General features: G+C 37.7%; 1 protein-coding gene across 2 annotated transcripts in view; it reads left to right on the top strand.

Annotated features, from left to right (window-relative positions):
• Positions 1 to 17826, top strand: part of dock11 (dedicator of cytokinesis 11) — an 83007-nt gene that overhangs the window by 23157 nt on the left and 42024 nt on the right. For both annotated transcript variants that reach the window (XM_053628890.1, XM_053628889.1), the window contains exons 9-28: positions 81 to 160; positions 338 to 421; positions 517 to 657; positions 2337 to 2564; positions 6858 to 6980; positions 7294 to 7376; positions 7749 to 7871; positions 7991 to 8067; positions 9362 to 9546; positions 9725 to 9790; positions 11312 to 11404; positions 12019 to 12142; positions 12233 to 12354; positions 13611 to 13691; positions 13820 to 13909; positions 14570 to 14691; positions 14857 to 14926; positions 15170 to 15295; positions 15878 to 15949; positions 16739 to 16885. In XM_053628890.1, the coding sequence (XP_053484865.1) occupies positions 81 to 160; positions 338 to 421; positions 517 to 657; positions 2337 to 2564; positions 6858 to 6980; positions 7294 to 7376; positions 7749 to 7871; positions 7991 to 8067; positions 9362 to 9546; positions 9725 to 9790; positions 11312 to 11404; positions 12019 to 12142; positions 12233 to 12354; positions 13611 to 13691; positions 13820 to 13909; positions 14570 to 14691; positions 14857 to 14926; positions 15170 to 15295; positions 15878 to 15949; positions 16739 to 16885 (2237 nt within the window). The remainder of the gene's footprint in view (positions 1 to 80; positions 161 to 337; positions 422 to 516; positions 658 to 2336; positions 2565 to 6857; positions 6981 to 7293; positions 7377 to 7748; positions 7872 to 7990; positions 8068 to 9361; positions 9547 to 9724; positions 9791 to 11311; positions 11405 to 12018; positions 12143 to 12232; positions 12355 to 13610; positions 13692 to 13819; positions 13910 to 14569; positions 14692 to 14856; positions 14927 to 15169; positions 15296 to 15877; positions 15950 to 16738; positions 16886 to 17826) is intronic.

Raw genomic sequence — 17826 nt, 5'->3', positions numbered from 1 at the left:
GCAGCAGTCCCACAAACTCCATGTTACTCTATCATATATGTGTATATATATGTGTATATATGTATATCTCCTTTACTTAGATGAAGAAACCTGCAGCCAGGGGAAACCAGAGAGCATTACCGATGGCTTTGGACGGAGTCTTCATCCAGAGCTTATGAAGGTATAGCAAATTCTCAATAATAACTCAATCCACTTATCATATTTTGATCTGCTCTAATTTCTTATCAAACTGTCTACTACACATTAAGTTGTTCAGAGAGCTTTTTTCACACTCTCTCTGTCTCTCTGCCCATTTCTCTTTCTCTCTCTATCCCTTATATCCAATATCTATCTCCAGTATGCCAGAGAAACCGACCAGTTCAATAAAATCAACAGGAATGAATGTAGGCAGAAGATCATTTCCCTAGATCCAGAGACTCAGGTTGGTAGTCTTTTACTTTTACTGGTGTGGCTCTTTCTGTCTTAAATGCTTCCTATGTCTATAGTCTAATTTATATGGTGTTATTCTCTTCTCAGAGACTGGATTTCTCAGGCATTGAGCCAGAGGTCAAGCCATTTGAAGAGCGCTTTGGTCGCCGTATTATGGTCAGCTGCCATGACCTGACTTTCAGCCTGCAGGGTTCTGTCAGTGAGAAAAACGATGGTGTTCTGACCAATGTAAGAGAAATTTAACTATCTATCATTCTACATATACAACCCGGTGACAAATGAAAGGAAAAAATCGTCACTAAGCGTCTTAGTGGTGTAATGTAGATATTCCCTTACTTGATGTTTTGATAATGTTGGGGAGTGCTGTCTAACACATTACTCCAAAATCATCCATGTGTTCAGTGACTGCTAAGGTCGCAGCATAAGAGTTATGATTTATACTCGTAGCAAAGTACACCAGCAAAATGCCCACACCACAGAGCCACACTTTTCTCTTTAATTTGTCACTCATCTGTATTTGAAATTTGGGATTATTGGTTAGAATGTGTGTGCTGCATTTGCCAAGTTTGTAGTCAAAATTATTTTCAGCAGCTGTAAGGTAAAAGAACCATTTCAGCTATCAAAACCATCACAATACGCCTAGTGGCATACATGAACCACTCAGTGATCAACACTGAAATAAAACCAGCTGCCAGAATGCACTTTTAGTCTTTATATTCAGACATTTCTGCATAACTCACTCCACTGAAATCAATAAGAAAAGGCACCAGGCAAGTCAGTCTGAATGAGACTTGAATGAGGAAGGCTGTCATTTTGGCATCAGTACTGCTTTTGCACAGACAGGGCTATAAACCACAGTAACGAACATAATCCTCAGCAGAGCACTCTGGATGGCATATGGACAAGAATGCTGACAGACACTAGTGTGGTTGGAAAATCTGTGGCACTCCTCCCAATAGTAAGCACGAGAGTCTTCGAAATATTTATAAGCAATGGCGTAGACTTTCATAAGTCATGCAGGCTGTTTGTGTTTTAATCCCAGGCAGCACCAGATGGAAATAATTTTTTTTGACTGTTCAAAATGCTATGATGTTTTGCATAAAATCTGAAAAAGCACAATTCCTTGATGTGGCTTTGTTGTATGTGCATCAATATGGTTAAACATCTTTAGTAATACTTTATTGGACCTTCATAACACATTCAGAAAGCACTTTATGAAGCAGTGTTTGAGCACTTATTCAAAACTTACATAAGCTGTCAATATGTATACTAGTGCGATTACTTTACCTCAATTATCATCGAGGGTAGACGGTTCAAGATATTCTTTTCTTTAATGTTTTTATAATTAATTTGTGTGTTTTCATATCTTCCATGAAGTATGCATTTTCCCTGTTATTCAGTGGAAATATGGGCTTTTTGAATAAGACAAGCTATAGAATGTTTACACTAGTACATCACAACAGGCTTATAAATACAAAATTGATCACCACTTTTAGTTTAAGGGCATGCAACCATCCATTCAGTTGATGTATGGGCTTCTTGATTAAATGAAGCTGGAAATGGAATGGTGCTTCATAATAGTTTACAGGGCAAATGGACCACCATAAATGTGCTCTTAGTGAAGAAAATTTCTAACTTGCAACAGAGTAATGATAAGTAAAGGTCCAACAGTTATGTGAATTCTCCAGCATTGCAATGTAATATTTAAGAATAGTGTTTTGAAGGCCAATGTAGGCACCCTTCATATAAAGTGTACTATATTGTCTTATTAGAACAGGCCAAACCATATATATAGAGAGAGTATTGACAAATTAGTTTCTTAAACTGTGCTAGGTTTAACAAGTTAATCATTTTTCAGATGTCACTGTTTGCTTCAATTGTATTCATTCTCCTTCTTCTTACTCCAGCTGGAGCCATTCTTCATCAGTTTAGCCTTGTTTGATGTAGCCAAAGGCTGCAAGATCTCCGAAGATTTCCATGTGGATCTCAACCCTGCATGTGTGAGAGAGATGCTTTCTGAGGCCCCTCACACACCCACTGAGACAGAAGGAAAAGAAATGGCAGATGCGGTCAGAGTCAATGGCCTACCTGTTATTCAGAGAGTGTCCGAGTCTCTTCTACGCTTTCCAACTCAGGTAGGCTGCAGGTAGTGCAGGGTTTTTTTTTTTTTTTTTTTTTTTTTTTAAAGATTTTAAGCATGTGTGAATGGCTTTAAGTAGGATAGAGGGGTTCTTTTATCTTTACAAGAGATTTTACAATTTACTTGTAAACTGGCCCCCGTGCTGCAGGAGTTTCCTCCGGGTACTCCAGTTTCCTCCCCCAGTCCAAAGACATGCATGGTAGGCTGATCGGTGTGTCTAAAGTGTCTGTAGTGTATGAATGGGTGTGTGAATGTGTAAGTGATTGTGCCCTGCGATGGACTGGCACCCTGTCCAGGGTGTACCCCGCTTGATGCTCCCTGGGATAGGCTCCAGGTTTTCCCGTGACCCTGAAAAGGATAAAGCGGTATAGAAGATGGATGGATGGCCCAAAGTGTTTCATGAATTTAATACCACAGCAATTTGTAAAATAAAAATGCAGAATGTCATAGGCTGTAAATAAGGCTACAGAGAATACAGCGACTTTACACGTTTCGAAAATACCCGTGTTACTGTGCCTTAATTCATGAGCCCAGATCGTTTAATAATGTATATCATGAAAAGCACAAACTTTATGCACGAGGTGGTTTATAAAAGATTTGTAAAATGGCTTATTACATATCGATGTTGTTGAAATAGCATAGGTGAGCTTGGTTACGTTATGTTGGTGCAGAATGTAGCATACAGTTCATTCAGTGATAGTTTGATACATTGCTATGTACAGACACTACAACATTGACATTTCATTGTGCTGCAAGTAAGTTGCATGCAAACATTTTTTTTCTGTGAGCTTGGGTTGATTTTAACAGCTATAAACAACTAAACCCTGACCAACCTCACTATTTCGCTCTAGTGAAGTTAAGACAAAAAACAAAACCAAACATGCAGTTTGACATGTTACTGAGAAACCTGATAACTCTGTCGTGAGGACTCTCCTATGGTGGAAAACCTGACTGTTGCAAAGAGCTGACAGCCGAGATTCCTTCTATAAATGTTAAATAGACGTCTCCTTACAGAAAGCTTCAACGTATTAATGATTATATTGCATTTCTTCCTTTTGTTAAATAAAAGCTTACATTTTAAGCAGTTCATTGTTTGTGTATCATCGGGGACTAAGAGGCAGAGTGAGGATCCATGTACAGATGTTTTAATAAAAGTTGTAAACACAGCTGTAATAATAATAATAATAGCACAATAAAAAAAAAAAATCCAGGTCAGTATAACAGGCAAAAAGTCAAAACAGATCCAGAGCGTAATCAAAAAAGCAAGGCAGATATCAAACACAGCAAGGCAAACAGAAACTGACACAATATTAAATATCAGCAAGGCTTCGCAATAAATGAATGTCCATGATCTGCTTATTAAGTGGTAACTCGGTAAGTGACCGAGACTTGAGAAATGGCAGAGGTTGCACTACAATTCTCAAGACCATGAGCTCCGCTGGCCGGCGCGGGGGAAATGTCACTTACAAATAATAATGTAAGCCTTGCAGCTGGCATTACTATCAGAGCCGTGTTGTTAGAAATTAACCAACACCTTCTGACCAATCAGATTAGAGTATTCAGTAATGACGTGATACAGTATAAAGTATTTTAACTACATAAACTGTCTGAATGTCACATGATGTAGGTGCAGGACAGAAGCGAGTGCAGGTATGGCAGTTTAATAAAACAATAAGGAGTACAAAGGATAAGGTAGAAAACAAAGTCCAAGGCAGGCTAGGATCCAACAGTCAGGCAGGCAGGCTAAACAAGGCAGAGCAGAGAATCAAGGTCAACAGGGTAAACAAAGTCTATAACCAGAAAAGCAAACTGAGCGTAATACTTAGCAAAGTCATAGTGTTCGAAAAGACTCTTATATAGCATGGTTGTGAGTGCTGTGAATAGGATGTTCGCTCTCCTAGACGAGGAAGCTGCCCTTTACTGGATCTTACCGGATGGATTGCAGGCAAAACAGAAGTGGAGATTTATATGGGTTAGAATACCTCTAGATTTAAAATGCACATAGCTGCTACACAACACGAACATATTTATAGCCTGAATGTTTTTTTATATATATTTTTGGATCATGCTGATAAGTATTTGTACCATATACTTACTGTATATCAGTGTCCATGTAATGGCAATATAAGCCAGGTCAAGTGAAGAATTTATTGTCATTCCTCTCGTTACATACGGATATAGAACAAAATATAGTTCCCTAGAATCACAGTGCTACTCTCGTAAAACTGTGCAAAGTCAGGCAGACATCGTAAAATCAAACATTTCAATAAATACTGACGAGACTAAACAATAAATTATAAATTGTACCATAAACAGTACAGCAAACACTAAAATCTAGTATTATTATGTGTATTGGTATAAACATTATTTGTATTATTAGTGACTGTAGTAGTATTTTGATAATGTAAATGCTCAGTCCCTGCAGGATTTTGTGATTTTGCGATCACAGAAATGAACGAAATATCAAGCAAACTGTGCAATGTTCAGAGGAGCTTGCGATTTTTCAAAATTACCGCAGATTTTTCGCAGATTTGGGCCAAGACGCATCATGTAACACCATCACAACGCATATTCAGTCAAAGCCCTCTTCGATTCACATGTGTTGAACATGAGCACAGCTAAAAGGTCTCATTTACCAGCAAACATCACTGCAAAAGACAATTTCATGCAGTTTGCGATTTTACCAATTCATGTAGTTTTCCACAAAAAAATCTGAAAAAAAACTCTGCAAGTTGCATTGCAAATTTAGAAAAAAAATCAGGCATTGTGGCCGGTGAACTCCTGTACAGACTGAATTTTGTTAATACCCCTGAACAGCAGTATGAACATGTAAAGTGATTTGTGTGTGGATTTGGTAAATACCATATCTCCGTTGTAAAGTGACTAAATGCATGAAATGAAGTGAAATGAAATGATCCGGGTGGAACTGTTGATGAAACTGGTAGATTTGGCCTGGATGCGCAGAAGCTTTCTTGTACACACTATACTGCACCTTAATCATTCAGTTATGCATTAGTAATCAAGCATGTAAGTAAAAAATGCCATTTAGACCAAAGGCCTTCACTTATTTGCTCTCGAAGTTTGGATCAAAAATGTCTATATTGCGTTTGAGACCCTGCTGGGGCATTTTGCATTCTTAACACTCAGTAATACCGTCTCTGATCCATTAGAGCCGTTTCTTCAACTGTGCTAGTGCTGCGTAGTACTGTAAATCATAGCCTGTACCCAGACCGCCCTGTGCTTTCACTGCCAGGGTGGGAACTATGACGTGGCTTACTGGAACTGACACAAACCAGAGGCTAACTCAGCAGACCAGAGAATAACATCTGTGACATGAAAGGGGCTTGACTTGTTGGATCAGATTTTTTGATGGAAGGAGATGGGAGAAGAATCTAATACCAGATCATGAAACATGTACTGTAACTAGATAGGAACATCATAACACTTTATAACCCACTAACGTGTAAGAATTCACAAAACACACATACACACAAACCGCTACAGTCTAAAATGCCTCGAGTCTGAATAAAAATTTGGTTTGTTGGAAACAACAATTTCCTCATAAACAGAGAAACATCCAGGTATAAGTGGAATAGAGTATCCCATGTCTGCAGCCGTTTTTCAATTTCTAGCCGTGTAAAACATCTCTTTAGAATAGATAAGCGACCTTTCAAATATCATCATTGCATCATATTCGACTTTTTTTTCTGATCTGATATATAAGACTGTAGCCTCTTCTGTAGTCTCTTCTGTAGCCTCTTCTGTAGTCTCTTCTTCAGAGGTATCAATAAACTCTTCTCTCTTATGTTTCTCTTTTTTCTGCTTTTGGTCATCACTCTGTTTCTGATCAGATCAGCAGGACTTTCCATTGATGCATTATTAATAATATACATTATTAACCATAAAGTATAGTCATTCATGAGATACTGGTATTTATTTATTATATTATAGATGGCATTCTCATTCACTATGAGAAATATTGGCTTTAAAAAAAAGACCTCGATTAAACATCTTCGATTTCTGTATCTGCAGTCACACATAACTCTAGATTTTATTCACAGTCTAAAATAACCAGCCAAATTCTTTCAGTAATCCTGGTTTCTGTGTCTAGTGAAGTATGTGAGGTGTCTCGTTGTAATTGTGTAAGTTCTACCAGTGCTAATTGCACTCCTCTACAGGCAAAAAAAAAGTGTGCAGGAGCATCTGTTTCCATCTGAACCGTGTAGAGTTTACATACAGTGTGTTTGAAATGTTTTTATAGCACAATAAATGTCTTTGTGTTCTACAGGGCATCTTCTCTGTGACCAACCCCCATGCGGATGTCTTCCTAGTAGCTCGGGTGGAGAAGGTCCTTCAGAATGGGATCACTCACTGCGCTGAACCCTACATTAAGACGTCTGATATGAGCAAGGTGCTAATGCTCCACTTGTAATAAATAAATAAATAAATAAAGATCCACTTAAAGAGGCATACACAACGACGAGGGATAAATGGTTTGCGGTGATGCTGAAACATGTGTTTTCATTTCATTAGAATGGGATTTCTATTATCTGTCCTTTTTGGACATATACTCAGAATACAGACGTATTTGTTTTTATGAGCCGTGTCATAATCTGTAAAATTGTTTAATATATATTTTAAGGCTTTGCTTCATTATGTATAGATGTAGTTTTATTGTTATCTTGCTTTTCTTGCTTTTTTTCTTTTGTGTGCGTGATCCACAGACGGTTCAGAAAGTGCTAAAGACAGCTAAGCAGACGTGCCAGCGGCTCGGCCAATACAAGATGCCCTTTGCCTGGGCTGCCAAGTAAGGCATCTATTAAATAGTAAATAATAAATGAATTAACTGAGGCGGCAGACAACGATTGACGTAAAGAAAAAAAGGAGAAAAGGTTTAATTCCTTCTAAGCAAACTAGTTGTAGGACTTCTATTTTGACATTTAGTAAATACATTTCAGTGTTTGCATCATATATGTTTTAATTAAGGCTCTAATCAAAAATTGTTGAAAGAGTTTCATAACACTGGAAGAATTGTTGTTCCAAAGATTCTCGAGTTGTGTGTTTTATAGCAGTATATAATTAATTACCCGCTTCTTCATTGCTTGCTGTTGTGTTTTTTTTTCTCTTTAAAATCCTCTGCAATTCAATCAAACTACACATTGTTGTCGTGCCATTCCAGGCAGGTATTTAAAGATGCCCAGGGTACTTTGGACACGGGAGGAAAGTTCTCACCCCTGTATCGCCAGGACAGCAGTAAGATCTCTACAGAAGATCTTATCAAACTCCTGATTGACATCAGGAAGTGAGTGTGTATGCAGTATATGTGTTTTTAGGGTTTTTTGTTGTTGTTTTTTTGCACGAGACATGTGTCTCGTGTTTTGTTCAGAAATTTGAACAATCTTTTTTTTTTTTTTGCTGTAGACCAGAAAAAAATAAGCTGCAAATCATCCCAGGACAAATGAATGTCACCATCGAATGTGTGTCTCCGGACTTGCCAAGTAAGTCTCTAGATCACACCTTCAGAAGTTTCATAGGCAATATCTGTCTGTGATTGTCAATGCAAATCCTTGTAGTGATTTAGTTTGCCTGATCTATAAATTAGCAGGCAGACATATATTTTATGATCTTGACTAGATCTGAGCATAAGGCACTTCTCTCAGAGGCAAGTACATTTGTATAAGGCCATAGGCCCACATCAGTTTGTTGGACCTTTGGGTTAAGAGATATTATTTCTTTTTAAAAAAAACATTGAATATATCTGAACTTGTGATTCTATGGCACGTACAGTATTTTAGCTCATATTGTACATTACTGAAGTGACAGAACTGTGATATAATGACTGCTTACAACAATGATAATGACCAAACTCCATCTACAGAACTTTCTCTCTCGCCATGGGTCAGTTACTGTGCTTGACTATTCAGAACCTTTCTGAGCATTTTGTTTTATTGCGTAATTACACCGTCTTCCCAAAGTGACAGCTCTAGGGCTGGCCTGAAAAGCGTTTAATGGGTTTTGGTGTTTCCATAACGAGTACACAAATACTCATTCTCAAAACCATCATTAAAAAACAATAATATTTCTATTAGTGCTGATAGCACAAATGAACTGAAATCAACCATGTTGTTTTTGTGACTATTTTTAAAAATTATTATTCTGTACAAACACAATGTCAGTAACGTATGTATCTAAGTAAATAGTAAGCCAAGATATTGCGTTTAATAGTGCAATATAGTATAATAATATAAGAGTATAATCTCAACCTTAAAAGTTGCCTAATGTGTAAGAGAGGTATCCGTTTGAGTAGCTGTGCATCACTGACAGTAAAATAATGTCAGTGAAAGTAAAATAAGGTAAAAAAAAAAAAAAAAACAAATAAGGGCTGTAGATGTTAACCATGTGAATCTGAATTCAGTCCAAAATGATACCTTTTGTGTTTTCCGTTCTGCCCGTCAATTACTGTTTTAAGTAGTAATGCATCCATACTTGGTATAAAAACACATTTTGTACAACAGATTTTTTTGGTATTGATTATGATTCAAGCATACACATACATAACAGATTCATGTCTGACATTGTCTTTGATCAATAGTTGTCGTTGTAAAGCAGCACGTGATTTATTTCATCTGTCTTCCTGGAAGTTATCTGCATCTGGCTGAATCCCAAATCACTTGCAGTAGTGCACTCCATAGGGTGGAGAAACAGTTAAAGAAACAGTTGTCTACATTGTGTGCTTATAAGGAGTAGAAAAGTAAAGTAAATATTAACATAATACATTTTTTCTTATCTTAGATTCAGTGACCCCCTCCTACATCCCAGTGAAGCCGTTCGATGAGCAGTGTGAGAAAGTCTGTGTGGAACTAGAAGAGTTTGTCTCTGAAGAAGCCAAGTACAATCACCCTTTCACCATCTATAAGAATCACCTCTATATCTATCCCCAGCAGCTCAAATATGAAAGTCAAAAGACCTTTGCGAAGGTAAATAGCTGCAAACGCATTGTGTGACTTTTAGTGACTAGTGACTCCTAAACCCAGAGTTTCCGATGCAGTGACTTGAGGTTGATTTATTGAAAATAAGGGAAAAAGAATTGATGAAACTGCATGAAATTTTGGTGCAAATGTTGTTTTGTGACTGTTTTACGTGTCTGTCCTTCAGGCGAGGAACATTGCGGTGTCCATTCAGTTCAAAGACTCAGATGAAGAGGGGGCAGGCCCACTTAAGGTAATGTCCACATCTGCCTCATTTTGCCTCGCACCTCCTGGGTTGGGGGTTTGAATCCCGCCTCTGCCCTGTGTGAGCAGAGTTTGCGTGTTCTCCCGGTGCTTCGGGGGTTTCCTCTGGGTACTCCGGTTTTCTCCGCCAGTCTAATTACATGCGTTGTAGGTTGATTAGCATTTCCAAATGATCCGTCATGTTTGAATGTGTGTGATTGTGCTCTGTGATGAGTTGGCAGCCCATCCAGGGTGTCCCCTGCTTTGTGCCCGGAGTTCCCTGGGATGGACTCCAGGCTCCCCGTGACCCTCTGTAGGATAAGCTGCATGGAAAATTTATGGATGGATGGATGGATGGATTTGGGTTAGGTGACCTGGTCAATGTAAAAGGGCGCATTTTGACACTCTAATATAACAATAATGACTGAAAAGCACATTTCTTAGTCAGCAAATGACATTCAGTAATAGAGGAGTTATTGACTGTTCTGAGGACTATTCTGAGACATTCAATAAACTAGCTATTTAGTCAATTTGCCTAAATATGCAAACATGTCCTTATGAAGAAAACCAGTTACATATGAAGTCATTAAAAATGCGCGTAGAAGGAAACGGGAACCTACGATTTCATGCGGAATCACGTGCATGCTGCTGGCACAGGAAGTACAAGCCCATTAGGGGGCAGTCATGTTTCATTTGAATAAACACGGCTTCCTAGTAGATACAGTAGTTTTGCCTGGACATATACTATATACACATATATTCTTTTACCAACCAAACGGTGCTGTTTGTTGTACTGAAGCCCATGACCTGCTTGTGCTTGGCCCACGGATCTGTGAACCTCTCTCAGAACCATTTTGCAACAAGCAGCAGAGCACATTTATATTTTACATAATCGTGTACTTAGAAACTTGTTTAAATTAGGTTAATCATAAGTTTTGATGAGAAACGTAATATTTTTATGTGAACAATTCCATTTTTATTGTACTGTGTTCAGGTGCACTATGTTGTTCCATGCGCCACCTGGTGGTTATTATGTGAAGCACAACAAATGAATTTCAATACTTAGTGCCTGCAGGATACTGCGTGATCGCACGGGACAAATCCCGTGATACTGCGTGGAAAAACGTGCATTTTTAAAGTCATCACATAATTGGTAATCTTCTACAGAGAGAATTAAGATTAAAAATCTCAGTGAAGTATTAAACATTCTCGTGTGTGTGTGTGTGTGTGTGTGTGTGTGTGTTACGGGAGCCACTGAAAGCACAAAGAAACACAAATAAGTAGACTATCATTAATGAGACACTGGTGAGAATCATCACAGGTTACCTGCCAGTTCGACCCGCCTCCTCTCCGTCCATAGCTGATGCTTGACCATGCCCCCACCGGCACATCATGATTTATAGTTCTTACCCTAGCAAGGTGAAGAAGAAAAAAGTGAAATCCTGTTTGGGAAATCCTCTATGGCTGGACAGAATAAGGAAAGAGTGAACCATGTAGCATAACGTTAATAGTTATCCAATATCCATTCCAGTGTATCTACGGCAAGCCAGGGGAGCCACTGTTCACAACTAGTGCTTTTGCTGCAGTGCTGCATCACAACCAAAGCCCAGACTTTTACAATGAGGTAATCTTCATTATTTTATAAATATTGTCATAAAAGCATCCATTTTAAAGTGCATTGAAACGTGAAGAATTGTTGCTTTGTGTCTGTGTAGATGATTACTTGTGGAATAGGTGAAATGACGCCAGACTTTTCCTTTTATTCTTCCTTTTTATTAAAACAAGTTCCTCTTAACATTATAAAACAAAGCTGAATTGTGAACTTAACACGAACTCGTATTAAGGAAATAGAGAAGCATCGAGGCATTTTATCAGCGTGTAAAATCAAATGTATTCAAATTTCATGCACAGTGAATAAAATACAAAGGTCATTTTTGTTTATTCTGGTTACAAGTCACAAGACTTCCATTCTGAAAAAAGGCATGCCTTTTAGAAACAGAGCTACTACATTATTGATGATATCAGGAAGTGAGAGTTATTCTCTATTAGGCAGCAGAATAGGATTTTACCCATTGGTGTTATAGGACAATGATAGCTTGTTGTAGTTAGCACTATAATATGGCTTACACTGTATAATAAATGAAAGAGAATGGTTTATAAGAATATTTATTCTTTTCCTGGTTGCAGTGGTAATCAGGTAAATCTCTTCATAAATGACCTTCATTTCTTTTTGTGTAGATTAAAATTGAGCTGCCAATCCATGTTCATGAGAAGCATCACATTCTCTTCACCTTCTACCACATCAGTTGTGAGCTCAGTAACAAAGCCAGCTCCAAGAAGAGAGAGGGAGTAGAGACACTGGGTAAGAGTGGGTGTATGCACATGTTTGTATGTGCACGTATCAACCTTCATTATTAAAGCAGTCCATCAATCACCTAATATTGCATTGCAGTGGGATATGCCTGGGCACCATTGCTAAAGGACGGGAGGATACAGTCTTCAGAACTACAGCTTCCTGTTTCTGCTAATTTACCATCTGGTTACCTTTGTGATAAGAACCAGGACTCTAAGAAGGTAGGTTCATCTCCTCTAACTAAGGATTTTTTTTTACTGATCCTGTGCTACCAGAACTAAAAATTACAAATTCCTCTTTAAATCAATATTTAATGGCTTTCTTGTTCTAACTAGACCTTCACTGTACTGTGGGAAATCACGAACGCCCCCTTGTCCCCGACAAATTAGTCAGTGGACTCTTGGTACATCTGTCTTTCGGATGAGACGTTAAACCGAGATCCTGACTCTCTGTGGTCATTAAAAATGGCGAAATTACCCCATTGGCCCTTCTCTATCATGGTCCCGTAATAATCTCCATCCCTGAATTGGCTACATCACTCTCCTTTCCTCTCCACTAATAGCCATCCATCATCCAGGTGGATGCTACGCACTGATGGTTATTGAGGAGATTTTCCCCCTATATAATGTAAAGGGCTTTGAGTGCCTAGAAAAGCACTTTATAAATATAAGGAATTGTTAATTATTCAGTAGACTGTTAGTGTGTTTATGCACCAGTTCATTCAGTCAGCATCTCGTTCTGACATGTCCATCAATACTTTTATCATCAATACTACCTCCTAAACTGAAAAACAGCTTATATAAACTGATTTTAATTATACAGATCGGTGTTTGGATCAATGCTGCCATATTTTTCATTTTAAAACTGATTTATAGTGAGTTATGAGTTAAATTAGTGATGAGTTGGAATGTTCGAAAGACCAATTATTAGAGGATGACCTAATACCTGGAAACTTTTTAACCACAAAGCCTGAATGCTAAAATGGCTAGCTAGCGAACTAATTAAGCCAATGGATATCTAAATTAGCCTGTGAGCCTGTTTACTAGCAGTTTGCTAGCTGGCTAGGTATTACAGCTAGCAGGAGGACATGAAGTTGTTTGTCCATTGTATATTCATAGATCCTGTCATTTGTGAAGATGTAGAGATGCCAGTTCAGATTATTTTTGGTTTCAAATTCCATATTTAGTGTTGCTTTAAAAAATAGTGGGAGAAATAATGGAATCACTTTATATGAAAACAGTGGTCACCTTTTATGAAAAAGAATGATCATGCGTTTATAGAATAATTTAAACTAACTTAATCTGTTGAATATATACTAATGAGGCATAATCAGACATCATGAATAAGGCTTTTAGAAACAAACGCTTATTGCGGAATGTTTTATAAACCTGACCATGCATCTCCTTAATTAGTATCCAAATGAATTCTGCTTGAATTTGGTGAGTTGTTAATCCGTTCTTTTCATTTCTGCCACAAGTCACCAGACATCAAATGGGTGGAGAATGCCAAGCCCCTGTTTAAAGTGAAGACCTATGCAGCATCAACAATTTATACTCAGGTGAGCTTTATTCACTGTAGTAAGTGAAAAACATCAGTTTCATTCCTGCCTGTTAAAAAATAAAAAGGTATAAATACTGACTGTTAAAAAAAACACACGCACACACATTTGTCTTTGGCCCCATCTAGGATTTGCACCTCCACAATTTCTTCCAATATTGTCAGCTGAGGTGGTCTACATCAGAAGTTAACCTGACAGAGCTCATCAAATATTTAAAGGTGAGAGCATTCACTGTAGGGATATATTTGGATATTTGGATTAAACAGATAATGTGTTCTAAATGGATGTAAATGCAGGTTCAAATATGAGATAAGCTCAATTAAAGAAAATGTTTATTAACATGAATGTGCAGTGGTCCTTAGTAACTGCTCAGGGCTACTCGTTTGTTTATTTTGGAGGGGAAATAGAATCAGCTAAATCCATTAGGAAATATTGCAGGTATTGCAAGTGCAATTGAAAATAATAACTGCTATGTAGGATTAAAATCAGTCCTGCGCACATTCCTCAGTGATATAGCTGAGGCAGATGAGCTGTCAGAGCCTGAATTCACAAACCATACCTACCATATGGTATACATTCTTATACATTTTTTTTCTTTGGTAACAAATAATTCATACAGACTTGGTAAGGCTCACTTATATCACAAGGGAGGTTACAAGGTGCAATTATTACTCTGATAATGAACTTCTGTGAGACACAGTACCTTAAATATTTCATTATTTTAAATGAAATGTCTTTGTCTGTAGGGTGTACAAATTTTTGCCTCAAGTGTACATTTGCATAAATGAAGCAAGTGATATAGCCATGAGGTTGTGACCAACGTCTAAAAGAAATATTGATTTTAAAAAGAAATCTTACTCGTTCTCGTCCTGTGGCAGTGCCTGCACGCTGTGGAGACTCAGGTCATCATAAAGTTCTTGCCCACCGTGCTTGTGCAGCTCTTCCAGGTCCTAGTTGCGACAAAGAAAGAGCTTCAAGAGATTGCCGTCAACGCCACACGGTAAATTGGGTGCTCTTTGGGTTGGGCTGCAACAGATCTATTAAATGTGCATTAAAGCTGCCATTTCCCTAAAATGGACAGCCATTCTTTAATTCAGATGTTTCATTTATACATGGTGTATAGACTGAGGACAGGAGTAGTAATAGATAGTAATGTTCCCCACAGTGTGATCATTCACATTGTGTCCCAGTGTCATGAAGAAGGGTTGGAGCACTACCTGCGCTCTTTCCTTAAGGTAGATATATATATATTTTATTGTCTATGATTCCTTGTCTTATATACTCATGTTGTTCCAGTTTTTTCTTCAGTTTGAGGACTATTATGCCGGTTATTGCTATTTGTAACATGAAAGGGTTCATGTGTTTAATAGGTTTTATATATTTAATTGGCTATATATTTGGTGTAACGATAAATAGCTTTTGAATCTGAATCGTTTTATATGAATAGGTTTTAACTAAAATGTCTCTTCTGTCCATAGTATGTATTTCTCACAAACAGTGCAGCATCGGGGAACTCGGTGACCACACATGAAGTTTTAGCCACAACTGTGACTGCAATTCTCAAGCAGACTGCCGACTTCAACACCTGCAACAAGCTACTGAAGGTATTATTGTTGTTGTTGTTGTTGTTATTATTACTCATGTTTTTGGTCCTCCCACCTCACAAAAACATGTCAGTAAATGGCCTGGTGACTGTAAATAGTCTCTTGGCGTGTGTGTGTATGTATGTGTATGTATGTGTGTGTATGTGTGTGTATGTGTGTGTATGTGTGTGTATGTGTGTATGTGCATGTATGTGCGTGTATGTGTATGGTGCCCTGTGCCCTTCAAAGTACTGGAGTGCCATTCAAGGTGTGTCCCTGCCTTGCACCCAGTGTTCCCAGGATATACTCCAGATCCATCAACTCTTAGACATGCAATACTTTCTCTGAGCAGCAGGGAGCACTGTGGGGGTTTCCCCCTACAGCATTTCCGTTTTCTTCACAAGCCAGCCAGCCGCGAACCTGAATTTTATGTCAAGGTTTTATTTAGCTCTGACTAGCACCAAACAAGCAGGGATGGCATCAGTCACAGCTTCTTTTGAAGAATTCAGCTCATTCACTTAATCCTTTGAACCTAAAGATTAATTTGCTTTCTTTACTAAAAGTAGTGAACATGTCTCATGCCTTATTTGTCTCATATTGCAGTACTCATGGTTCTTCTTTGACGCAATGGCCAAGTCAATGGCACATTACCTCTTAGAAGGCAACAGAATGAAGGTTGGTGTGTTTCACCTCATTTACAGCCCTCTGTTATAAACCTGTTAGAATTTGAACAGCAAGAGGAAAGATACAAATGTAATGTGTCTTTATTTTAAAAAGTTACTGATCATGGTATGTAGTAACTCATCTTTAACACTAGACCTTATAAGACTTCATATATATTAGTCTCTGCCTCAAATGCTACATTTGTACTATCATTTGTACACTTTTTTTTCAGCACACACTCCATAATCATTAAGGTTGCAATCTGACTCTTTTCCACACTTCTGTGTTTTTCAGCATGAAAACAAACTTCTGAGCACTATCTGCTTTTTGGTGCAATGTATACAGCATTTACTGTATTTAAAGAAGTTAATGTAATACTGTATTTAAAATGAATTACAATGTTTTGTTTATAGCTGTTCATTATGAGCAATTGAGATCATTCAGAAGGCTATTAGAAATGACAGGAAAACATGGTTTCCAAATAGCATATTTAAAGGTCCTGGCATTTTTAACTAGGCATAGAGATGTTCCTCAGCATAGTTGGTATTTTATTTGGCTACAAAAAGAACAAAGTTAACAGTTTACTATTTTCTTCATCGGTTATACTGTATGAATGGCTAAACATGACCTATTGGCATGTCTTTGCTCTTATTTTCTATATCATGACTTCATGATCTCCCACTAAAGTTGGGAATTAAAGGGCTTAGTAATGGAGTAATGAGAAAATGCAAAAAGCCGCTCAGAACATTTCTCAAAGTACAAGTAAGAAATCCAACCGAAAGCTTTATTTGCCTCTCATAGATGCCTAGAGCGCAGAGGTTCCCAGATTCATTCCAGCAGGTGCTGCAGTCTCTGCTGCTCTCCATCATGCCTCACATCACCATACGCTATGTAGAGATCCCTGAAGAGGCTCGCTGCGTCAACATCAGCCTGGCCAACTTCATTAAGGTATGTGTATCTACTTACTCAGGCATGTAACCCACATGCACACAGAGAGGGTGTTATCAGTAGATATCATATAAAGCACTCTCATGTTAGAAGAAAAAAAAAATCAAAAGCATATTGTGTTTCAGAACACATCCTGTTTGCAAAAGTTTTATCCACTTGAACCTAATCAATAATAGAAATCAATGCAGAAATTACTGTAGGACATTTATATCTTGAGTTTATATCTTGAGCTAGATGCATACATAACTATAATTAAATAAATATTTGTGAACTTAGTATTGTAAGATTCTATCTGGGGGAAGAAGCAAAGTTTGAGATATGGAGCATTAAACTTTAGCCATTCCACCAATTATAAACTTAATCAATATTAAAAGCTTAACTACAGTTACACTTTAATCTTAATTCAAATTTACATTTTCAAAATTCTGAGATAGCTAGAAGGTGGCTTTCTCAACACCGGCCAAACACCGCTAAAAAAAAAACCCAAAATGAGTCTGTTTCTTAATAAGCAGTCCATCAAACCTAATAGGTGACAAATACAAAAAAAAGTGTAACCTTTAAGCCTGTTAACACTAGATATTAGATATGCTTTCCAGTAGGGGTGTAAACCTCAGGCTTCCACATGATATGATACAATTCTTAAGGCAACAATGTGATCATTTTAATACTACTGAATCTACTACAATACAATATGATATGATTTTGATTTAGGTATCGTTATGTGACCAACTTTCAGAATCTGGGGTAATACTACCATTAATTTTGAATGATGATGACTTATAGAAGGACAATTAAAAGTATCAGAGTTACAGGCAAACAATGCTATTTATTATTAATGATTTATTATCAGTGCCTTGATTTATTTAAATCATTGCTTTAGTACTTGCATCAATCCAAATCGTCCGATTATTCCAACCCCTTCCTTCCAGTCATATCTTTAG

Source organism: Ictalurus furcatus, chromosome 7 (assembly GCF_023375685.1).
Source record: "Ictalurus furcatus strain D&B chromosome 7, Billie_1.0, whole genome shotgun sequence".
NCBI classification, from domain to species: Eukaryota; Metazoa; Chordata; class Actinopteri; order Siluriformes; family Ictaluridae; genus Ictalurus; species Ictalurus furcatus.
The sequence above is the reverse complement of the archived record's forward strand: the minus strand, read 5'-3'. Positions and strand labels throughout refer to the sequence as shown.